The 26,775-nt window shown below is 39.3% G+C and overlaps 1 protein-coding gene across 1 annotated transcript; it reads right to left on the bottom strand.

Annotated features, from left to right (window-relative positions):
- Positions 1-20: 20 nt before the first annotated feature.
- trappc6b (trafficking protein particle complex subunit 6B) lies at positions 21-25,951 on the bottom strand. The gene is made up of 6 exons (XM_052015377.1): positions 25,687-25,951; positions 11,070-11,137; positions 9,921-10,038; positions 7,082-7,165; positions 2,937-3,030; positions 21-2,489 (listed from the first exon to the last, which is right to left on the bottom strand). The coding sequence occupies exons 1-6, from the start codon at positions 25,780-25,782 to the stop codon at positions 2,458-2,460; spliced, it is 492 nt and encodes a 163-aa protein (XP_051871337.1). The 5' UTR covers positions 25,783-25,951; the 3' UTR covers positions 21-2,457.
- Between the last annotated feature and the right edge of the window lie 824 nt (positions 25,952-26,775).

The raw sequence follows: 26,775 nt of genomic DNA, 5'->3' as shown, positions 1-26,775 counted from the left end.
CATTCTATTACCTCCTCTGATGCAGTGATTTTTTTCTATACAATTACAATACTTTGAAACATTTTAGGGTATTTTAACCAAACTTTTATTTTGAAACAAATTTGTTGCAATGCTTCCTGACTCTCATACCTAAACATATCCTGTTTTTATTTTTTCCCCCAAAACAAAGATCATGAACACATCCAGTATAAGTATAGAGCAAGTTGCATGTGGTTAGGACAAGTACAACTACACAGACACATTAGAATTCTGTAACAGAATGCAAATCCTTTTTCCAAAAACATTGTCTCTTGCATCAAGTGAACAGAACTAAAATCCAAATAAAACTTGGATGCTGGAAAAACAATAGTTTATTAGACCAAGGCAAGACATACCAGAATCTATTATGGAATTCAGTAGAGGTTGGTACAGTATCTACAGCTGAACTTAGCATTGAAGTTAGAAAGTTTTAATTAATCCTGTACATGAAATATTTGCCTGGTCATAGTTGTGATAAATTATATAAATTGGGGAATTTGTGTGGCATTCTCTTTAGTAGACAAAAAGATAAATGAAATTGTTTAACATTTAGAATTTTAGTTTTGAATTTTATTTAAAAAACAAGTTAGTTGACAGTGATTGCCTAAATAGCAATGAGCACTTTAAACACCAAAGAGGTACCAAATAGTTATCTGCTAATGGACATTTGTTACATGGAAACCTGCAGAGGGAGAAGGGAGTTTATTTTGCCTTCTATGTAAATTTGCAGAAATTTAAGGCAATATTGTCTGTTTCCATGCTTTTAAAAAAAACATACACTATGGTCCATGACATGGCAGAGTAGGTTATACGTCTAAGATGTAGGTGCATAAGTTGGCCTACATTCCACACATCTTTGTTCTCCATCTCATTTTTATTATTGAGTCAATGGGACACTGACAGCAACATAGGGACAATAAGATTCATGACTGTTGGGACAGTCTTTAAGTAGGTTGAAACTATTCACAAGTAATTTAAACTAGTAAATGGGATGGAAGAGGCAAATGGAAAAAGTTGATGTAATTAGGTCCAAATCAAACAAAATAGAAGCATGAAGTAATATAATTAATGCTTTAGACACTACTGGTAAAGTGAAAGCTATGATGTAAGGTGATTTAAATGAGTAAAAACAGTACAGCAGAAGGACAAAGTAGAGTGTGACCTACATAATTCTTCCTTATGTAAACAGCAAGAACAAACCTTATAAGTTTTAGGTTAACAGTGTAGAGTTAATGTTTAAAAAAAAACAAAAAGCCCAAGGTTGGAATCATTTCAAAATGAGGATATAACAAGGCAATCAGGCAGCAGACTCAGCAGCATAGAGATCCAAAATGGGATTCATAACTAGTGGGAGTTATGTACAAGTCTCCAGCTAACAGCAATGAAGTTTTAAAATGCATTAAATAGCTGACTGGAAGGGATAATGGGTAGGTATTTGAATTAGAAGCTTAGTTAATCAAAGTTATTAAAGGAGATAGAACAAAGTCATGTATCTGGAATTAGGTCACAGATCAGCTATGATTTTGTTGAGAGGCAGAACAGACTTGCACCTAAAACAAAACATTCATGGTCACATGTTCTAATGCAGGTCTATGCAACAAATAATTACAATAGATAACCATAATCATTCTTTCCCCCTAATGCCCAGTTTTTGGATCTTAAATTTTTCGTGGAATAATTTACTCTGGTCAATTTTGATCATTTCTCCAACATTCATAGTTAAGTCAAACACCTTGTTCCTGTTGAATACAAATCATGAAAAATGCAATAATACTGGCATAGGTAGTAAATTCTAGTTTGACAAATTGTACATGGAAACCATATTAAGGCCAATATAGTCTCAATGCACAAGTTACAATGGTAATGCTATTACCAACATTCTTTATTTGCACTCATTTTACAATGAGGTGAACATAAAACCATTCAACTTTTTCAATACACAAGCTGTCTTTACTGTTAAAAGTGTAACAAATGCACAGATGTTAAATCAGTGTCCTCAGTCACAAAAATAGAAAATACTATGAAAATAAGCAACAAATACATTTAAATTACAGAGACCTAGAACACCAGCAGAACACACTCGTTTCCAGCATTTTATCCTGAATTACAGCACACAAGTCATAATTGGAGTTTAAAAAGAAAAAAAATTTCCTTAAATCAGTTGAAACAGTAAAGAACTCCACTTCAATGATAACACTTACAATACATTACCAGGAGTCAAATTCCATTAGCCTAATTTGAAGTGGATTTTTTATTCTGCCAGTTAGCATCACTGTGATAATTGTATTATGAAAGTCATTTTTAATGCCAAAACTTTATATACATAGCTAAAAAGACATGTAAACAAAACATATCACAATGCTTTTACAGAATGAAATAACACTTCCAGTTTTAAATAATGTTTTTTTCCAACAATAACAGCACCTGTGAAAATAACTTCTACATCTTTTGTATCATTACTTGGAATTTGCCTGAAAAAGATAGATAATGTGAAGTTAGTCCAAACTATAGACTCTTACCCCACCCCCCCCTCACAATCCCCCCCCCAACCCAAATAAAGTTACTCAGTAACTTTAACAAGAAATAAATAAATCCAAAGCAGCTTGGTAGCTGCAAAGGCAATGGTGCAGTTTCATCCCTCAATACCACAACCCAAAAAATTAAGTCAAAACATACATATTTTAATTGGAAGGTAGGGATGGAGGGAAACTCATCTTTGGTCATTAATGCCAAATAGGTGTGAAAGTTGGATCAAACAAAACAAAAATAAGTAACCAAGAGTCATCTACAAGCAGCCTGCCGCAGAACAGTGTAACGTGGAAATCACAAAAAAATACTTAAATTGTACAGCTATGGTACTATTGCACAATTGTACCTTTCAGTTACTACCAAAATAATAAAAGCAATGCACAACTTACATGCCGGCATTGTAGTAACTTCTACTGTGACAATACTTTTAATTCCCAAGTTCGATAAGGCACCTCGAACCAACCCACATGTAAATGCCAAATACTGAAATTGAAAAGGATTTTATTAATCTTTGTCATGTTCAAAGAGAACTTAAACTTATAATTAGTATGGTACACCAGAGAAGTGTACATTGTGGACTTTAAATTCAGATCCAAGTTCAGCAAAAGAGCACAAATCAAGGATGACTGTGAAAGCAACAAGATGCAAAGGAGTTAAAAGTATAGACACTGAATGAAACATCAGGTGGGGGTTTAAACCATTTTCAAATCTGCTTGCTCTGCCTAGTAACACACACATTTGAGAAGTTGGAGCCAGTATAGATCACCCATGATCATATTAAATGGTGGTGCAGGCTTGAAGGCCTACTTCTGCTCCTGTTTTCTTGTGTTCACCTAGCAAGAGGACACTGATCAAAGCCCCCGTTGAAAATGGAGTTCATCATTTTGTCTAGCAATACTCCAGTGAGGGAGAACTGCAATGTTAAAGGTGCCGTCCTTCACATAACCAATGTTCAGCTTGCCTGTTCCAAGAGACCTTGTTTTCATACTTCAGAACAACATAAGGGCCATTTGGCCTATTATGTCTATACCAAGCTCCCAGCGCATTCCAAACAGTTCTCTTGCCCCACTTCCTTATATGCTATTCTCTCACATGCCCCTGATTCTCCCATCATCCATATATGTTAAGGGCCACTTGCAGTAGCCAATTAACCCAGCAGCATACCTTTGGGATACAGCAGGAAACCAGAGCACCTGGGGAAATCCACAGTCACAGTGAGAATATGCAGTCTCCACACAGCACTGGAGGTCAGGATCAAATGGGGGTCATAGGAACTGTGCTGGATCAGATCCAACTACTGCACCACTGTACTGCCTCAAGTTACAGACTACCCACCACTGTCAAAGGCTTATTTTGCTTATTCAAAGGAGGTTGTGGTTTTAATGCCAGCTGGACAGTTGGCAGTACCTAGTCATTCGTCTCCATTTGCCTAAATTTGCTACATGCAAACTAAAGTTTTTCAATCCATCAGCAAAGTGGTTCAATTCCTTAACACAGATCCAATACATTTCAACAATATCACCACAGCAAATTAATCAAGATGATAATACATTTAGCATTTTCCTCAGATTATTTTTTTTAAAAACACATTAACAATCCAGATCAAGGTTGCTTTTCCCACCATAGAGAACTGCTATCTATCTGCAGTCCATTGTACAACAAGTTCTAGACTTCTATGCACATGTAGTCTGAGATGCAGGAAGTCAGATGTTGGCCACTATTGATTTCCCATTCCACTGGCAGTCTCATTGCTTCCAGCAGCATAGTACGGACATGATCAGGAGAGAGAGCTGGCTCCCAGAGCAATTTCCCCATTTATTTCCTAGCATGCCTATTAAAACCCGATTCTCCCACCATTCACCTACACAAGGGCTAATTTACAAGAGCCAATTAACCTACCAGTACATCAGTAGGATGTAGGAAGAAACTGGAGCAGCGAGGGGAAACCCCTTGATTCTGCCTGCCAACTGTTCAGCTGGCATAAAAACCACAACCTCCATTCTTTTGAATGAGCAAAATAAGGCTTTGACAGTGGTGGGTAGTCAAAGTCCATCAGGGTGTTCCCTCAGGATCCAACAACCCAATCGACCTACCACATACGTATCATCCCTTTAATTAATCCCTCTCCTCGCCACTTTACCTGGAATACTTCTACATCCCTTTTAGGCTTCTCAAATCACTTTATAACCAATGAAGTGTTTTCAAAAGGTGATCAATAATGCAATGCAGGAGACACTTGTGCTAATTCATACACAGCAAACTCCCCCACACAGAACTGTGACGACGACTAGATGATGCGTTTTTATAATGTTGCTCGATTGATAAATATTGGCCAAGACCTCAGGAATAATGCCATTCCTCCTCCTTGAAATGGTGGCATTTAGACATTTATCATCCACTTGAGGGGGCAAAAAGAGCCTCACACTAACATCTCATCCAAAGGGCAACAATCCCTCAGGCACTCATCTGGAATCTCAGCCTAAATTTTTGTCCTCAAGTCTTTGGAGTGGGATTTGAATCCACAAGCTTCTGCTTCATGTGAGAATGCTACCAACTGAGCCACAACCAACACCAAAATCATTATACCTAGTAAATTCAGAAAACAAACTGCACATTTTGTTGGAAGGAGAAATTAGCTATGCTTCTACAATTATTTTGTTTTCTACCAATCTGCCCTAGAAAAAAAAACCTTGATACACATCTTGGAGTCAGACAGGTTGATCCTCCTAGACAACCTCAAATGCTAGACTCTGAATAGACATGTGTGATTGGCAAAAGAGAAAACAAAAAGCAAACTTCAACCGAGTTCTCTTCCTGGCAAAATCCATGGAGCGCAGTCTTGTTATAACTAATTAGAATCAGCCCCCATCAACCTGGTTTCTTTTCCCTCCTCCTCCCACTCCATCTGCCCATCACCCACACACTCCTCCCATCTTCCCACCCCACCTTCCTCATTTGGTTCCATGCTCCATCTTCCTTTCCTATCATAATCCATCATCTGCAACCCTTTCTTGCCTCCACCTATCACCTCCCAGCCTCTGTTGCTATTTCCACCCTGCCCTCCTCCAATGGCCAATCACCCTCCTGATCCTCACCTGGATCCACCCATCGCTTGCCAGCTGTTGCCCCCAACCCTTCCCCTCACCTCTTTACACTGGCCATCTCCCCTCTACTCTTTCAGTCCAGATGAAGGGTCTCGACCTAAGACATCGACTGTCCATTTCCTTCTATAGATGCTGCCTAACCCATCGAGTTCCTCCAGCAATTTGTTTTGCTCCAGATTCCAGCATCTGCAATCTCTTGCATCTCCCATGAAAATATCTGAATGTATTGATACAGAATTTCTGCATTTCCAGCGTACTAGTCCAGTACTCCAGCACTGGAAAGAAAGATTGCAACCAATTAATTAATATTTACAAGTCAAATAAGTTTGGTTATTTAGATATATAGTTGAGGGCCAAACATAGGCCATCATTATTTAAGCATAGCATCGCTGTTATAAAAACGGATAATTCTTAACATCAACATATTTGCCGAAGACAGCTTCTGCCACAAACTATTTACTTCAAAGATGAATTAAATGTTACATAGATTAAATATCTATATGGTCCAGCACACAATAATTTGATCTCAGTTCTTAAAAAAAGCACTACTGGAAAAACAAATGGACTACAGATAGAGACCATAACACATAGCCAGTTCTATTTCTCTAGTTAGTCATCTTGGATATCATATGCACCTTCAAATGGAGAGATATGATATTAAAATAATATTTCTATTACAATTTATATTCTTTTGCATTTCTGGAAACTAAAGATTCCTGTGTGGCACAATTACCTTATAAAAAAAATTTGAGGTTTAAATTGGGGAGCATTAGTGGCTTCATTTCTTGGCAAAACCTGAAATAGCAACCAGAGCCAGGTGAGGCACAGGAAGGGTAGTTTTTAAAGAGGCCAAGGGTAATAGAAATACTCATCTGGGCCTCCCCCCACCACTCTCATGCCAGGAATTCCATCCCACAATACTCAGCATACCAGGCACTGTACTAAATTCCCTAGTGCCAGTTTTCTGCTGCCCAATTGTAATGGCCATGAAGCCAGTTACCCCCTCCCCCAACACATCCCCTCCACTCCATTCAGACAGGAAGTCAGTACTGCTTTTCCTCTGTCATAACCAATAATTGTCCCAATCAATTACCATAGATTTACATGTTACTCCAATTCAGATATTGATTCTTTCACCCTTGAAAGCATCCTTACCCTTAATTTCTGCCTCACAGAAATATTCCATGTTCCAATAACTCTGCATAAAATCTCTCCTCTTAAATATGCTTAGATGAAAGTTTTAAACTAGCCAACATTTGTCATCAACTCCTAAATCAAAGGGTACATTTCCTTCCATTCACAATTTTATGAACCTCTCAGATTCAAATTTGTTTACTGCCTCACTAAGTACATTATATCGCAGTACTCTTTGCAGATCATCAATCTGCCAGTCTGTAGATCTACTTACTCAAGATAACCTAAAGATATACCTTGGGTGCATGCTCCAGATATTGCTTCCCTGCAGAGAGCTGAGTCAAGAGGCGGAACTTGTTGTCTTGAAGCACATAAATACCCTGTAAAGTTAATAAAAAGGCAACTGTTCAAAATGTTAAGTGTTAAAAAGTTAATTGATTTGCATATTTCAATGTTATTTTCTCATCGTCCCTTTATCCATGACTTAACATTAAACTATGTTGACTCTCCAGCACCCCAATGAGAGTGCTGCATTGCCATCAATGACAATTTTTCGATGAGATATTCAGTTGGACCACTTCTGCCTCTTCAAGTAATCTGTACAAATTCCTTGGCATTATTCTAAAAGCAGGGAACTCTCTCCTCCAACAATCTTCCTTTGATTAGCAGAATCAAAATTAATTGATCAGTTACCTCCAAGTCAAATTGAGTTTGATTCAGCCCACTGTGCAGACTGGTCCAACATGGTCCTGGGCTCATACATACCTGGGCTGGATGCAGAGGGCCAACTGAGCAGACCCACTGTACCCAGAAGGCACTCTGCAAGACATAGCCAGCAGGCCTCAGAAAGTCCCTGATATTCAGAGACATCTAAAAAATATCAGAATTCCTTCAATAATCCAAATAAAATTAATTGAAAACATGTTACTAGACCAAGGACTAAGTAAAAAAGCAAAATACAAACTGCTTAACTTACCTTTTCCCCACCTAAACCCCAAGCTGGGAATCGCCATTCAAATGTAGTATCAGAGAACTGAATTCCCAGCCAATGGCTATGCCATTGGACTCTACATAAAGCCCAGTAATGGAACAATGTGCTGGCATCCATCACTCAACTAATCCCAGGCTTATAGCAGGATCATACAAGTGCAGGATTTAGTTACCTGAAAGCCGCTGATTGCCAGCTGTTCAACTCAAAACTGCCAGCCAAAGCCAGCACAATATGGTCCATTGTTAACACAATGTCACCATGTACATTTCTAGCATTTGTCTCATCTGGATGACAATTTTGGCACCATAATAGTCACTGCACTTCAAAGTAACTCATTAAAGCAGAAGCAATAAGTGTTAAGGTGCCACACAAGTACAACTTTAAAAAAAGATGGACTCTGAGATCAAACCCCAAAACAATCATTCTCAAATAGGTATTAGCAATACTTTGAATGTTGAAGCCATATTCCAGTGTTAGAAGTAACACCAGATATTTAGCACACTGGGGTTTCCTGGATCAAAGTGATTGTGATAGCAGCAAGGTTCAGTTTGGTCTATAACAATTTATGCCAGTCAATACTTAACAGTCACTTAGTCTGAGGAGCTCATTACATCTTCCAAAATTGTAATTAACCACAATTTTAAACTCCAGGAATAACTATAAAATTAACATATAGCATATCAACTGTGGTGTGCTGGAGAATAAAATCATGGTACCAGTGTTCTGTGCCCATCATTCCCCAGTTGACCATGATACTGCACTGCCCAAAAAGTAAACGTTGGCCCTGATGGAACCCGTGGTTGGTCACCTACGACAACGAAGAATTGAAGCAGTTTTGGTATGGTCTACAACAACATACAAATAAGAAGCCACAAACTGACCATGTATTGGAGCCTGGCAATAGCTGATTGCATCCCTTATACAGATATCCCTCAATTTGTGCTGCATTTTGATGCACACACTGCTAAAAGAACTAGAATGCTTCTAACAACTTGCCAATGGCAGCCATTAGAGTAAGAAAAGATACCACAACCCCTGTTCTGCTCTCCATTCTTGACTGACACTATACAGTACTTGATTTTTTGAAAAAAATGATTTCTGGTAATTTGGTCTGTTATTATTGATAATTTATTAATAAGTGCCTTTTCTGTTCACCTCATTCCTAATAAATCTTATGAAATTATCTTTGTCTTTCATCCATTGGGACTGCTTCCTATAAACTGTGTGAGAGAGAATCTCTAAATCTGTTTTCTTACTGAAATTCATGAGATTAAAAGGAGCCAGACAAAAAGATTTGCATAGGCAATATTAAATTAAATGGGTTTAAAATGAGAGATTTAGAAAACTTGGTGGAAATTAAATGAGTGGAATTTTTTTGGAAAATTACAAAATAGAAAGGATTGGAATGTTAAGCACATAAGGTAACTACTAAATTTACATGAGGATCTTCTGCATTAAATTGATAATTTGGTTGTACATAGATGCTTTGTTTTTGTATGAATTAACTGACAGTAGCTCATTTTAATTTTTATAGTTACTTAAAAAAAACAAGCATTGAGCCAGTTCTTCCTGAATCCAATCTACTTTAAAATAATTATGGAAATGAACATTCTTTGCACATTGATTTTAAGATGAAGCAACAAAGCACAGATTAAAATTCATTGTATAAATTTTGCTCAATTACCTGAGAATAAAAACTTGCTGGGACTCCCAGCCTCAGCCAGCAAGATCCAGACTAAGTAGGTTCAGGACAATGAAGCTACAGTGAATAGTGAACGCAGCAATTGACTGCCCTCAGCAAAATCCAGTCTGCAGAATTTTGCTGCACCAAAGAGGCCATGTAATCCATTTTACCAGCATCAACTCTGAGATAGTCCTCTGCTTAGCCAGGTTCTGGTGATCTTTTCAGGCATTTATTGCCTGATGATTTACATGCCTCTTAGTAAAGTTTAGTAAAAAAAAAGTCAGAACAACTTGCCAAAACAAAATAATGTAGCATGACTACGATCTGTGCACTTACCCATGTTACTATTTCTCAACCAGTTACAACAATAACTATTTCTGTCAGCATAATTCAGGTCTATTTAAACAAACTACACAACTACTTAATTAATACGTGCTTTAAATATCTCTGAACAATTTACCTGGTGGTTGGTCCGAAGATTGTCGATCTGTTTTTTAAATACACTCGTCCAGAAGTCTTTACAAATGAACTTCATAACATCCAATTCATCCTTGAATCGTGCAGTATCTTTAGTAAATCTGTGATCAAACCAAACAAAATATAAACATGAATAACTCAGCTTTAAAATGAAAAGTTCAGGTTACATGAAGACAAAGAACAACTTCACTATAACAAATTCAGTTTCTAACAAACCAGTAGTTTTAAAAACCCTAATGCACAACCCATTTTCTTCAATCCAAATCAGCCCTACTACCAAAAACACAGACAAGATACAACATAACTGTGGCCCAAGTGCAGTGAAAGCTTTCTCTTTTAGCCAAAGTCCCACAAGACATAACCACTCATTGTTCAATGTGACAGCCATCCATTTATGCATAGATGGAAGTGGAACAAGGGAATATGGAGGCAATTACAACAAGGCAGCTGGGCAGGCAACATATGCAAAGATGGTAAGGGATTACTTTTGTCTCCAAAATAAAACTTGATATCAATGAAGATCTGGGCCATGAAGCAAAACTGAAAGCCACAACCTGCTTGAAGCACTGTTCCAACCACACAAGCCAGAGAGTAAAAAAAAATACTAAATGAAGCAATGATGAAGAAAACAAAAATCTGCAACTCATTAAGATCCAGATGAAACTGACGAACTGGTTTAAAAACAGCCAAGAAAGTGTTATATTTCAGTACCAATGAATTAAAACTTCATGGCCAAAATACATACACATTTCTCAAGTGGTGAGTACTTAAACTTTAAATGAAATAAAAAAATTATTAGCAAAAATTACAAAATTAGCAAAGGTAACTCGTATATTGCTGTTAGGTATTTTTCCATCTTGTAGATATAGAATTTTAGTCCAACTAACATTTAAATTGACAAAAAATGGCCTCTCATTCCCAACAGAACTCTGCCCAATGTTAACAAAGTAAACAGCAAGTTACTCTCCTACAGGTGACCATGGTTTGGAGTTGCAACTTTGCAGCCCACTCTTTAACCAACAAGCAAAGCTTCTCTGAGGAAAATCTACCCTCAGGTTCTTGTATTGTGGACAGCATCATTTACTGATTCCTTTTTTCATATATTTTTCCAGAGAATACTGTTACTTATTACCTTTCTATTAGTCCTTGACCTACTCGGAATCCCATGTTTTCCAGCTTGGTGACGCATCTCCCACTTTCCTAAGAGAAAGGAGTGAAAAAAATGTTTAACAAGTGGGTAACTGTTGTGAACCTAGAGGAGTTTGCATGGACATTAGGCATCTCTCGTTAGCATAGAAATCTTAAGAAAAAAAATTGTGCTTGGAACTAACTTATTGATTCCACATTCTTTTTTGTCCCTTAATGCAAGAATAAAAAACCTTGATCCTGTTCTTTTACCCCCAATCCCAAGGACAAGAATGCAATTCCTATATTACTAAACTAGCAATAAAGAGACACGAGTTCAAACCCCACTACAGAGCTGGGAAATTGAATTCAAGCAAATTAAAATAAACCCAAATAAAAATAAATAAAAACCATCAGATTGTTGGAAAAGCCCATACAGTTCCTTAATGCTCTTCCTTCCACTGACCTGGGTGTGCAATTATCGACCCACAGCAGTGTACTTAACTCTTAACTGACCTTGTCAGTGACCTGACACATCCGATGAATGAAAACTGTATGCAGTATTATTTTTCCCCACTGTATGGAAACTAGATTATTATAAATAATAACCAACACACAGTATTACCTACAACATTGATGAAAAACTAACTTGAACTAATTGGCAAGTTCAAATTCAATCCTCATTCCTGAAATAGGTCAATTTGTATTGAGGTACTAGTCTGAGATTTGTGGGCAAAAAATCAGCTCCAATCAAACAATACTTTATTTAATTGCCTGATTCCAAAGAGAATTGTCCACTACCCTGAGCACTCATGCTTACTAAATGACACATTTAAAGTTACCAACATTTTAAAGTGTTCATGATCTGAGTGAATGGAAACATATGCACACACTAGATTCAAATTAACTCAAGTTTAAATTTTGAGCTTAAGTGCCTCCAAATACTTATCAATTCAGATTTGATAAGATAGGAATTATAATTGCAAACCACTTTCCTTCAAAACAAAATGCTAATATTTGCCGTATGAAGACATTCAAGTATACTGTTTCAAGGCCACAGCAGAAGAAATTCATGTATCTTCTTGTAGGACAAAGCATAAAAATAAATCAAAAAGTATGTTATCAAAATTATGAAGCTACCCTCCATGCTTTCCAAGTTCCAGCCAAAAGACACATGTGACTTGGAGGGGAAAGATCCTGGACATTACAAGTAGTCATCAGTTAAAGACATACCTGTCCAGATTATTGTTATTTCCATCTTCACTCATTCTTCTCTGCAACAGGCTCAATGTCACATCATCAAGACAAAAATACTTTTCCATGATCAGTAAGCAAACAAAGAGGACTATTTCATCTCCCAACATTTTATGTGCAAGCTGAGAACTTTGCGCTTACCTTAAGTAGATAAGCTCTAAGATATACTGCATATTCAAAGAGTCTAAATGCAATAAACGAAAAACATTAAGGTCATTATTGGTGGATGTTAACATTGAATAAATGAGAGATGTGTTTTTCTTTAATTGGGCATAGGCTGCAATTCCAGTAGCAGGTGGCATTTTTCTGGGCTACATGCCCTTGTAGAAAATTACATTATGTGCAAAGGAAAGACATTACCATAAATTAGAGCAAGATTTTATTTATCCATGCTCCAATTATGTCAAAATTCTTGAAGGACAAAAATTTAACAAGGCTTTGCCTCACTGCACAGCCTACAATCATTCTGTTCTTCTAAAATCAAATTAAGTCCCATGCCAAACGATCAAATCTTCTGTGTCATCTAACAAGATCGAGCGAGAAAGACTTCCATCTGCGTAACCAAAGGTAATCAAGTAAAATCACAGGAGATTGGAGAATTAACTTCAAATGTTAAATAAAGATTAGAAAAAAGTTTTATATGAGGATAGGTTGAATGAGCTAGGGCTTTTCTCTTTGGAAAGAAGGAGGATGAGAGGTGACTTGATGGAGGTGTACAAGATGATAAGAGGCATAGGTCAAGTGGATAGTCAGAGACTTTTTCCCAGGGTGACAATGGCTAACATGAGGGGGCATAATTTTAAGGTGATTGGAGGAAGACACAAGGGGGACGTCAGGTGTAAGGTTTTTTTTAAAAAACACAGGGTGGTGGGTGCGTGGAACGCACTGTCGGCAGAGGTTGTAGGGGCAGATACATTAGGAACATTTAAGAGACTCTTAGACACATGAATGATAGAGAAATGGGGGGCTATGTGGGAGGGAAGGGTTAGATAGATCTTAGAGCAGGATAAAATGTCAGCACAACATTGTGGGCCGAAGGGCCTGAACCGTGCTGTAATGTTCTATGCTCTACTGCATTGACATTCTTTTACAGCAAAGTCTTGTAGGCAACAATAGAATACCATCAACAAGAAGTATTGGTACAGTACATCTCCCAGCTCAACTTAATACCAACACATCTCCGAAATTAAAATTTCAAAAATTTCTTCTGTGAACCTTATTCGCTACAGGCTGTCCCCAGGTAATGAACAGGTTCCATTTTTACAGTAGTCCTTAATTTGATTTGTTCTACAAGTGAGAAAATACACAAAAATCACTCAATATGGTAGTCATACCTCCACAGTATTGTAATGAATGGCATCAAAAAGCACACAAGACTGATAAGAAAGAACTACTAAAAGTGGAGAGAAAAGAGAGGAAACTGGTTCTGCTGTTCATAGAAACAGATGCACGTACGCAAGTCGGAATTCTGAATGTAATATAATGGGAGCTCGTTCGTATGCAGGGTTGTACATTAGGTGGCAATTCATACCCCATGGATGGTCTGTACATTTAACCTACAGACTGCGATTTTGACTGGGCTAAGTATTATTCCCCTGAAAACAAAACTGCATTAAACAACAATTTTCATATCCAAACATTATAATGCCTTTTAAAACTACATAGTCAAGAAAATCATCAGAATATACAGGTCAGCCTTTTTTTAAGCTTGTGTATTTCTTTTTGGTGATCAATAAAATTGTCTATCACTAACTACAAACTAAAAGGTTTGTGTTCTAGTTTGAACCTTAAAGGAGTTATGATATCTTTATGGTAGCAACATGTTTGTAGTTATGCAGTTAAGTCACTTTACCATCTGAATATTTCAGATGACTGCGCTGATTTACTGTACAGTATATCCATTCTGTTTATTGATTATTTTTAAAAGATTTATATATAAAAGAGATGAGAGTTGGCAGCCACTCAGAAGTTTCTACCAGCAGTTCTCAGATTTAGCCACAGGAGTTACACTGTAATGCATTACTTCCCCAATAGCTAAGCTGGCATTTAGCATAAAGAATGAACTGTCAATTTTAGCTTGGTGATACAAAGAAATAACCATGACTTAAATCCCAAATCCTGATTTGTGCCTTGGGTAGAATTCACACTACAAACAGGCTCATTATATTTTATTCCAAACATTATTGATAGTGTTGCACCCATCAAATTGCCATCCATTTCCATTCCCCCACAGTAAATACTCAAATCTGAATATTGCCTAGACACCCTTCTTCAAATTATACTTGCATCCATAATGCACTTAGTTGCTTTGATTTGACTCCATGTCTAATGAAGTATAGTCCAATTAGTAAACCTCAATCTCCAGCTAAGAACACGATCAAGCTTCTTAGAATTCTTTTCTCAATATCCTAATAGCAATTTCAGTTCTTCTGGCATCAGACCATTAGGAAATTCTCAGACTACTTTCAACTTCTGTTTTTATTTTGTTTGTTTCCTGTTGCTCTTCCGGTCTGATATACAACTTGCAGCCTGACACAATGGTGAACTTCCTTCCTGCCTACACTGTTCCTCCAATAGCTATTAGTTGCACAGCTGTGAGTCAATCTCCCCAATGGGAAATATCAATACTCCAACTAGAAGCCTAATCCACTTCTAAACACATTAGATCCTTAACTACAGGATTTCAAATGATTTCTATCATACATGTTTTTGTCTGGCTTCTTTTTATTTTAAACACAGTTGGAATGTGTCATGATTCACTCACACGTCAGCTAAATACCCTCCATCAGATCATAAATCCGAATGAGACATTGTTGCCAAGTTACTAATGACAATGACTATCCTCTTGCAAAATAAGTGGCACCATACCTTTTCTTTTATTTTTAAAAAGTAAAACAATAAATTATGATCAAATTGAACAGTTCTCATTTTTTTTAAGATGGAAAAGTATTCAGAAAAAAGATATGAGTGCTTTGCACAAGCAGACCTCAAAAGAATTACAATGTTATACCCCTACCATTCTTAGATTCCACAACACAACATTTGTTAAGTGAAAATATCACTGGGAGATCCAGTGTCAGCTGGTTTTGTGCTTAAACTGCTGTGCAAATGAAATCTGTTGCACTTCAGATCCCAAAGTTCACATCTTTAGCAAGCCAATAATATTAAAAAAGGAAGGCAACAAAAGAATTTTTCATTGGTCATACCTTTGGAAACAGTAACAAATAATATGAAATCAACAAATCCACAAGAGGAGGTCTTTTTGAGGGACAGAAGGATACAATAAGATATTTTAACTGAATATCAAAAAAAATACAATTTTCATGTTTTTGAGGAAGGGCTGTTAATAAGTTAATGACATTTTCCAAAATACAGTTTGATTCAGTAGCTGGCAAGATCAACAGCAATAAGTTGTATTCATGTAATATATTAATATAGAAAAGCATCCTTAATCACCTTACAGGAATGATACAGAGTTGGAACTTTGACACTTCCAATAACTTGTTCAGAGAGATGAGCCCTAAAGGCGGCAAAGTAGATCAAGATGGTTAAAGATCTAACTGCCAAATTGGGTCAAGAGAGAGAATCACAAGGTGGTTTATGAAATGGACAAAACCATAAGGTGTTTAACTATAGCAATGAGATGTTAAAATTTGCAATGGGAGATGAGGAGCCACATTAGGTGAGCAGGGATTCAAGTGATGGGTGAACAGGATTTGGTGCAAAATAAAGTACAGGAGTTATGAGTTACAGTTTATGTAGGGCACAGGGATGCAGGTCAACCAAAACCATTGAGTAGTCAAGTCCAAAGATGGTAACTTAAACCACATGAACAGAGGATGAAGATAGACAATTATAATTATTCTCATTGCAGAATCTCTCAGTGACCATTTTAGATTTATGGGCTCATTCTCAAGATTTAGATGCAATTCATTGTCCCTGTTGGGTACACCTTGAATGTGAATTAGTGCAAGGATTTTCATTAGTTTCTATTTTAGGAGCTTCATTCCCTTTTGCACTTACTAAATTGAGTAAACAAATGACTAATCCAATAGTTAAAGATACAATATGGATATGGTTTCAATTTCATAAATTTTTGGATTGAATAAATTTAATTTATCAAATCCTATTCAATCTAATTTTTTCTTTCAACCATCTAGAATTGACTCAGCTTTTTCCTTATGGAAAATGAAGGGAATAACATGTTTTTGTGATTTATTCATTGATAACTGTTTTTTATCTTTTGAACAGTTGTCTAATAAATACAATCTGCCTAGATCACTTTTTTTTGATATTTACAGATTAGAAATTTTTTAAAAGTTATTTTACCTTCTTTTCCAACACCATATAAAATTGAAGTTACAGAAAAAATTTTAGGTTTTAATCCTTATCAGAAGGGCTTGATAGCAATAATTTATGATCTGATTATGAAAATCCATTGAGGAACTTGATAAAATTAAGAATGAATGGGAAAGAGAACTCCAGATACTTTTACCTACAGAGACATGGAAGAAAATTCTTCAATTAGTTAATACATCTTCAATGTGTGCTAGACACTCTTTGATACAATTTAAGGTGGTTCACAGGACCCATATGTCCAAGGACAAGTTAGCCCGTTTTTATCATCATATAAATCCTATATGTGACAGATGTAATTCGGAGGTGGCTTCCTTAACACATGTTTTGGTCCTGTCCTCTTTTGGAAAAATATTGGAAAGACATTTTTAACATTATTTCACATCTGTATTGAACATTGATTTACAACCTCATCTTATTACTGCAATTTTTGGGTTACCAACGATGGAATCTCACCATTTATCTGCTTCTGCTCATTGTATGATCGCCTTTGTCACATTAATCGCCAAGCGATCCATTTTGTTCAAATGGAAGGATCCAATACCTCCCACCACTTTTCAGTGGTTTTCTCAAACTATAGCATGTTTAAACTTAGAAAAAATTAGGAGTGGTACTGTTGATCCTTCGCTTAAATTTGAGGAAGTTTGGAGTCCATTTATTCAATACTTCCATATGATAACCTGACCTTTTTCAGATCCCTTTCAATAACCCTTGAATACAGAGGAGTGGAGTTGACGACATAACAATGTTTTTTTTAAATTGAAGAAATACCAGTCCAGTTTTGTTTTGAAGTTTTTGTGTTTGTTTTTGGTTTATTATCAATTTTTTTTATTTGGGGGGTCCTTTTCTCATATAATTAAATTTCTTTTCAATCCTTCCTTTTGTATTTGTTCACTTAATAAGAGAGCGGGAGGTCTAGATTATTTTACTCCTTGTGATTATATATATTAACTGTTATGATTGTTATCCTGATCTCTTTGCACCATATGTATAATTACTAATGTTATATATACTATTTTGTACTAATTTAAAAATTAAAAGATTGAAAAAGAAAAAAAGAAAAAAGTTTTGAGTTGTAAGGAGGAAGGAGAAAGGATGGATAGGATAAAGAGATATCTCTGGTGGTATGCCAGGAAAGAGCAACATACATTAATATAGGGTTTTTAAACATAGTAAAATATCCCACAGAGATTCACAGAGTGAGTTCAATCAGAATTTATCACCAAGCCACCAAAGGAGACAATTGGACAGGTGACTAGAAAACATAGTCAAAGAAATAGGTTTCATGGAAGTAGAAAATTACAGAGGAAATTATAGAGCTTAAGGTTTTGTCAATTGAAGATATGCCGTCAATGAAAACCATGCTCTTTTGTCACCATTAGGCTCTTTTTCATGACTCCCTAGTGACACTAATGTTATTTGCCATTTCAGTACATGCCAGAATGATGTCCAGATCTTGCTTAATGTTGGCATAAACCATATAAATTTTCTGAAGAACCGCCAAAGAAGCTGAACTCTGTGCAACCAGAACACTGACCTTATAATGCATGAAGGTAATTGATGAAACAGAAAATAATTGAGCCTGGAACCCCTGTAGCAATATCCTGGAGCTATATTAATTTGCTTCCAACAATCAATTTTATTTTGCATCTTCCTGGGTAAAATCCAGCTCCTGGACAGTTTCTCATGCTTTCCACAGACTTGAGCTCTACTATATCACATTACATCAAAATGTAAATCATGATGAGAAGGAAAATTATTCACAGAAGTAAATTTACTTAAACATGTTACTTCTAATTAATGCAAAGTTTTACAGTTCCCCTCCTGGATTTCTTTCATGAGACATTGCAGTTTCTGGAGTTTTTGGATCATTAGTTGCTCAGTGACTGCACGGAATATTTTCCCCTTTAATAATAAACACAGCCTATGCCACAACCTGCCCTTTGGAGATAGTTGTCATTGACTACACTTTCTCCTGACTTGAAACTATTATTCCATTGACTAGAGCTGAACACAGTGATAACTTTACCACTTTGCAGTGTTACTGGTCTTTCTGGCATTATTACACACTATTTTAGGGCTACAGATCCAAGGCAGTTACACATAATTAAGGTATAGATCAGCCATTAACTATTTAAATCATTAAGTGCAGGAACTCAATGTTCCTTAACAAGTATATAAAGAAACAAACACAATGATCAAAAAACAATTTGTATGCCATTTTTCACCTTGCCAACAAACACAAAAATTCATCTGCTTCCTTGGAAGACCCTTGGGATCAAGGATCTTGCTTACACTCCAAGTTTTCTGGGCTCTGATGGGAACCACAGGTCAATGTGGGAACCACAGGCTCTTCTGCATCGGAGGCAGGAGGGGCCTGACAGAGTGGGCAGTTTGCAAGGTGCTGCACTCCTTCCACCATTTACACAACACTTGTGTATTCCTAATGCCTAGAGTCATACAGCACGGATACAGGCCCTTCGGCCCAATGAGTCCATCCAACCACGATGCCCACACAGCTAGTCCTAATTTCCTGCATTCGGCCCATAATCCCTCTCAGCCCCACCCCTTCATGCACCTATCCAAGTGCTTCCACTTCCTCTGGCAGCTTGTTCCATGTACTCACCATCCTCTGCATGAAAAACTTGCCCCTCAGGTCCCTTTCAGATCTTTCCCCTCTCACCCTAAATCTACACCTGCTAGTTTTGGACTCTGCTACCCTGAAGAAAAGGCTGTTACCATCCACTTTATCTATGCATCTCATAATTTTAAACATTTCTATAAGATCACCCCTCATTCTCTTTTGTTCCAAGAAATAAAGACCTAGCCTGGCCAACCTCTCCTTCTAATCTAGTCCTGGTAACATCCTCTTAAGTCTTTTCTGCACTCTTTCCAGTTTAACCAAGTCTTTCCTATAACAAGGTGACCAAAACTGTACACAGTACCTCAAGTGAAGCCTCACCAGTGACTTACAGAACCACAACATAATGTCCCAATTCCTATATTCATTGCCCTGACTGATGAAGGCCAGCATGCTAAACACCTTTTTCACCACCCTGTCTACCTGTGACACCCTTTCAATGAACTATGCACTTGTACTCCTAGGTCACTCTGTTCCATTACACTCCCCAGTGCCCTACCATTCATAGTACAAGTCCTACTCTGGTTTGACTTTTCAAAACGTATCACCTCGCACTTACCTGTATTGAAATCCATTTGCCACTCCTCGGCCCACTTCCCTAACTGATCAAGATCCCCTTGTAATCTACAATAATCGTCTTCACTATCAACACCACCTAATTTTGTGTCATCCGCAAACTTACTGATCAAGCTTTGTGCATTCGCATCCAAATCATTTATATAAATAACGAATAACAAGGGTTCCTATACTGACTCAAGCCACATACTACTAGTTTCCAGCCTGCATTCCGAGAAACAACCTTCAACCACCACCCTCTGCTTCCTACCTCTGAGCCAACTATGAATCCACCTAACTAGCTCTCTCTCTGGAATCCATGGGACCTAACCTTTCAGACCAGACTACCATGCAGAACCTTGTCAAAGGCCTTGCTAAAGTCCAAATAGACAACATCCACTGCCCTACTCTCATCTACCCTTCTGGTTACCTCTTCAAAAAACTCAAGAGGTTCATCAAGCACGACTTTCCATTCACAAAGCCATGCTAACTCCTCCTAATCAGACTCTGTCTATCCAAATGCTGGTAGATCTTGTCTCTGAGAATTCCGTTCAGTAACTTGCCCAGTACTGATGTCAGGCTGACTGGCCTGTAGTTCCCTGGCTTACCCTTCTTAAACAACAGAACAACATTAGCCATCTTCCAGTCTTCGGGAACTTCACCAGTGGCTAATGAAGAAGCAAATCTCTCTGCAAGAGCCTCTGCAATTTCTTCTCTAGCCTCCCACAAAGTCCAAGGATGGACTTGGTCAGGCCCTGGGGATTTATCCACTTTAATGCACTGCAAGGCTGAAAATATCTCATCCCTGGTAATACAAATTTCCTCCAAAACATCTCCACTAGCTTCCCTTCCTCTTGAGCAACCATGATTTTCTCCTCAGAGAGGAGAAACATTTGTTTAAAAAAAAAATCGCACCCATCTCCTGCGGCTCAAGTCATAGGCGGCCCTGCTGATCTCTAAGGGGACCTACTCTCTCCCTAGCCACCCTTTTGCTTTTGAGCTATAGAACCTCTTGGGATTTTCCTTAACCTTACCTGCCAGATCCATCTCAAACTCTCCCTTTGCCCTCCTGATTTCCCTCGAGTATTCTTTTTTATTGTCATCAAGGGATTCACTCATCCCCAACCTCCTAAACCCAATGTACACTTCCTTCTTTTTCTTGACCAGAGCCTCAATATCCCTCATCAGCCAAGGTTCACTAAACTTGCCAGGTTTACCCTTAACCCTAACAGGAGCTTGTTGCTCCTGGACTCTTAACATCACATTCTTAAAAGCCTCCCACTTGCTATTCATTCCTTTCGCTTCAAACTGGCTCACCTAATCGACCACTGCTAGACCCTGCCTAATTCCCCCAATTACTTCCTATAAGGCAAAACCTAACAACATAAATGGAAGTGATGCTTCACTCCCTGATGAGCTCAACACCTTTTATGCATGCTTTGAAAGGGAGAATAACACTACACCTCTGCGAATGCCCACAGCATCTGGCAACCCCATGATCTCTGTCTCGGAGACAGACATCAGAACATCCTTCAAGAGGGTGAACCCTCACAAGGCATCAGGCCCCAACAGTGGCAGGGTACTGAAAATCTGTGCCAACTAGCTGCACATCTTCAACCTCTCACTGCTGCAGTCAGAGGGTCCCACATGCTTCAAAAGGGCATTAATCATACCGGTGCCCAAGAAGAGCAGGGTGAGCTGCCTCAATGACTCTCACCTGGTAGTACTCACATCTACTGTGATGAAGTGCTTTAAGAGGTTGGTCATGGCCAGAATTAACTCCTGCCTGAGAAAGGACCTGGACCCACCGTAATTTGCCTACCGCCACAACAGGTCTACAGCAGACACAATCTCACTGGCTCTCCACTCGGTTGTGGAGCACCTAGACAACAGCAAAACATACATCAGGCTGCTGTTTATCGATTACAGCTCAGCATTCAACACCATCATCCCCTCAGCACTAATCAAAACCTGGGCCTCTGTACCTCCCTCTGCATAAGAATCCTCAACTTCCCTATCAGGAGACTATAGTCAGTGCAGATCAGTAGTAACATCTCCTCCTTGCTTACAATCAAGACAGGTGCACCTCAAGGATGCGTACTTAGCCCACTGCTCTACTCTCTCTACACTCATGACTGTGGGGCTAGGCACAGCTCAAACGCCATCTATAAACTTGCTGATAATACCACTGTTGTCAGCATAATCTCAGATAACAATGAGGCGTACAGGAGTGAGATAGATCAGCTAGTTGACTGGTGTCACAATAACAACCTCACACTCAATGTCAGCAAGACCAAGGCATTGATTGTGGACTTCAGGAAGAGGAAATTGGGAGAATACACCCAAGTCCTCATTGAGGGGTCAGTGGTGGAAAGGGTGAGTAGCTTCAAGTTTCTGGGCGTCAACACCTCAGAGGCTCTATCTTGGGCCCAACACATTGACGCAATCACGAAGAAGGCACGCCAGCGGTGGATCTGGTTGCATCACCACCTGGTATAGAAGCTCCAATGCACAGGATCGAAAGAGGCTACAGAGGGTTATAGACTTAGCCAGTTCCACCATGTGCACAACCCTCCCCACCATAGAGGACATCAAGAGGCAATGCCTCAAGAAGGTGGCATCCATCATTAAGGACCCTCACCACCCGGGACATGCCCTCTTCACATTACTACCATCGGGGAGTAAGTACAGGAGCCTGAAGACCCACACTCAATGTTTCAAGAACAGCTTCTTCCCCTCCACTATCAGATTTCTGAATGGTCCACGAACACTACCTCATTATCCCCCTTTTGCACTATTTAGTTTAGTAACATACAGTAATTTTTCTGTCTTGTACTGTACCACTGCCACAAAACAACAAATTTCATGACATGTCAGTGATAGTAAAAATGATTCTGAAATTGGCTCTGCTCCAGTTTAGGACCATAACCTGTGGACCTGTCCTATCCTTTTCCATCACTATCTTAAAACTAAAAGGGTTATGGTCACCAGAGCCAAAGTGCTCCCTGACTGCCACTTCCATGACTTGCCATACCTCGTTCCCTAAGAGGAGGTCCAGTATTACACCTTCCCAAGTAGGGTCCTCCGTATATTGACTCAGGAAACTTTCCTGGATGCATTTCACAAATTCCACCTGTCCAGGCCCTTAACACTCTGGGTAGTCCAATCAATCTCCCACTAATACACCCTTAATATTCTTATAATTATTGGGGGGGGGGGGTCTATAATACAGCCCCACTAGAGTGACCTTCCCCTTCTTGTTCCTAAGTTCTACCCATATGGCCTCACTGGACGATCCCCCGCATGGACTCAAAAGAATCAGGACTATCTTGAATACTCCCCTTCTACTTTGAGTCATCAAGGATCTGAGATTCTCAAGGATTAATAGAGATGCTGCATTCTTTTTAAAGGAGGTAGTGAGCATGTCCTTGAACCCTTACCTTTGTTCACCTGGTAATTTCTTCACATGACAGAGTTCAGATCAGAATGCCTGCTTCAGCAGCCCTGCATCAGGCATGTGAGCAATACAGCCTGCCTAACAGTGTTGACTGGGTGGAATCAGGGGCTCAGTGATGGGGATTTTGGCCTGAGAGGGGACACTAACATTATCCTTAACCTTCCAGTAAGTGTGGAGGATTTGCAGAGACAGCATTTGTGGTATCTTTCCAGTACCATGAGGAGCCTGCCGTATGTAGTGTAGGAATCAGATGTACATAGGAGACTAGGGGGTCACTACTGCCCAGTACATCATAAATTTTGTGCCAGATCTGAGTTCTCAATCTTCAAATACCCTTTTCCTCAATTGACCACTGGCTGTACTGGCGCATTGAATGTGAAGGTGAATTTCATTATCAATATCTACCTTTGCTGAGAGATGACACCAGAGATATGGTAAGTGGTCCATGTTTTCCAGGGTCTCGCTGTGAAATGATATTGTCAGAGGCATGTGGGACAGCAGGGGCGGTATGGTGGAGCACTTTTGTTTTGCAGATGTCCAGTACAAGGCCCATTCTCTTGTAAACTTAAGTGAAATGAGTCAATGACGGATTGGACTTCACCAAAATGTATACAAATGCAAATATTTCTGCATAATGCAGGTTGATCAGAGGCTCAGTTGACCATGGTTCTGCAATGCAATTACCCTACACCAAAACATCCCCCATTTGTTTTCAAGATTAAATTTTCTGCAGTTGTAAAGCTAATGGACAAGAGACATAGATAGAGTCATACAACATGGAAACAGGCCCAACTGGTCCATACTAACCATGATTCCCATCTAAGCTCATCCCACTTGCCCGCATTTGGCCCATATCCCTTCTAAACCTTCCCTATCTATGTACCTGTCCAAGTACTTTTAAATGTTGTTAATGTACCTGCCTCAACCACTTCCTCTGGCAGCTTATTCCATATACTGAACACCCTCTGGGTGAAAAAGTTGCTCCTCAAATTCTTATTAAATCTCTCCCCTCTCACATTAAACTTATGCCCTCTAGTTCTTGATTCCCCAACCCTGGGAAAAAGACTGTGCACATTCCCCCCCATAGTTTTATACAACTCTAAGATTACCCCTCATTCTCCTATGCTCCATTGAAACAAGTCCCAACCTGCTCAACCTCTCTCCATAACTCTGAGTCCCAGCAACATCCTCGTGAATCTCCTCTGCGCTCTTTCCCACTTAATGGCATATTTCCAATAGCAGGGTGACCAAAACTGAACACAATATTCCAAATGTGCCCTCACCAATGTCTTGTACAAAAAGGGAGCAGCAGCACTACAGTGAGAAAGACTGAAACAAGTCTTGGGCCAATGATAGCATTTTATATGACACTGGTATTCTCTAAAATTGGCTCAGTACAGAGACGAAGTACACATGCGTATGCTCTGACAGCAAGTGCTGACATCACTTAACTAAGGACCCAATATATTGTGATTTTGCAGAAGTTGCAGATTCCATAATATTAAGCTTCCAGCACAAACTTTTAGCCAGGGCATTAATGGTGAGTGCTTCTTCCAATCCTTTTAAACAACAACTCTCTTCCTTAACTGTCCCATATGCCAGATCCATGGAGGAGACAAAGACAGTACAGCAACAACTGCAGCAATGGAAGGGGGGAACACGCAGAAGGAAAGGCACATGCAGGCCCAGCTTAGCAACATTAAGGAAGCAGGTAAAACAGCAGAAGTTTGAGAGAATTAGCTGGATCTGACACATCTTTAGCACTGCACCTCCTCCAGCCAGGGTGTACCTTCGGTTGTTTCACCCCTCCCAAAACAAATATGCCTACTGTTTTGTGATTGCAAATTAACGGCATTGACAAGAAGTCTACATAACTTTCTACAGTTATACATATCTTGTCTACAATCCTGCTGCACTTTAAGTTACTCTATAATTTAGGTAGGGTAATTTTCTCTACAATCTTACGCTTGCCCAACGTCGTCTAGAACTTATTTTACATTTGATTATCAAAACAGCAAGTTGCCAATCCTGGATTCTGGAAGCATGCGTTTGGCAAAATCGTTTATACAATCTAGGGCTGGCCCTGCCGAACAGACAGGACAATGATGACGGAGGAACCCACATACACACACACAAAGAGTGCTGGAGGAACTCAGCAGGTCAGCTAGCATCTATTGGAGAGAAAGAAACAGCCGACTTGTCGGGTCGGGACCCTTCATCAGCATTCAGAAAGCAATGACGGAGGAATGCTTTTGAATTAGTTTGGTGCCTGCTGCTTAAAGCAGCGCCGAGGCCGCTGTGCGATGGCCGAGCTCTGTTGCCAGGCAGCTGCCCGCCCCCGGCCCCCGGTCGCTTCCTCACCATCTCTCCCTGCTCCGCCCACTTGTAAACGTAGGAAACCATCTCGGTGTGAAGCAGCTGGAAGAGAGCCTCGTCCGCCATCTCCTGCTTGTTCATCCTTCAGACGGCGAGGACCAACCAAGCCCAGGGCTCACCGGCCGGAGGCCGCAGCAGACGGACGGACTGAGCCCACACACCGAGCCGCCAGCACCGACTGACAGCTCTCACGGCCCCCGCCCGGTGGGTTACCATCCCAACGCAGCGCCACTTCCGGCACCGGTCACCGTCACTTCCAGCCGGTCAATTTGTGCTGGAGAGGGTGTGGGGTGTGGGATAATTTCTGGTCAGTGACCGACCAGCCGAATCGTTAACCCCGTTGTTTTGTTTTCCTCTGCACATGTTGCTCCAACATTTCCTTTTGCACTTTCACATTTCCAGCTCCCTCCCTCACACTGTCCGGCGGTGTAATCTGAAACTGCAGATTGAGGGCTGGAAATGGGATTAGGTTGGCCCAAAACTGCAGATGCTGGAAATCTGAAATAAAAACAGAAAACACTCAGTGGGCCAGACAGCATCTATAGAGAGGGACATTGAGCTAAGGTGTTAGGCCGATGACCTTTCATCAGAACTGGGAAAAGTGAGAAAACAAACAATTCAGGACTTGAATTGTCAAAACCTCCATGAATTAATCCCAACAGCCATAGACATGAACATGAAGAGTCTGCATTTCCCATATTGCTCTCGTTAGTCACAGTAGAGCCTAAAACACCACAGTGGCAGTAAGTCATCCTTGATCCCGAGGGGCTACGTGGTAAGAAGTCTTCCAGCCTAGGATTACATTTTTGGATTAATTTCTACAACTGCGCTTGACATTTTCTCCATTTATTTACAAGGTCTGTTAATTCTATTTGTACCTCCTCTAAAAGGAGCTTTCAACTATTTAGGTCCAGCATCCCTGTGTTGATATCAAGTTGCCATAACTTTTACTGTTCACTTGTTCTATGAATATCACCACACACTATTATTTCTATGTAGATGTTAATGTAGTCATTGAAACTTAGTAAAATAGTGAAACTTAAACCACATCAATTTGCAAACAACCCTTGAAGA

The sequence above is a fragment of the Pristis pectinata genome, chromosome 1 (genome assembly GCF_009764475.1).
Source record: "Pristis pectinata isolate sPriPec2 chromosome 1, sPriPec2.1.pri, whole genome shotgun sequence".
Taxonomy (NCBI): Eukaryota; Metazoa; Chordata; class Chondrichthyes; order Rhinopristiformes; family Pristidae; genus Pristis; species Pristis pectinata.
This window is presented reverse-complemented; position numbering and strand designations above follow the sequence as displayed.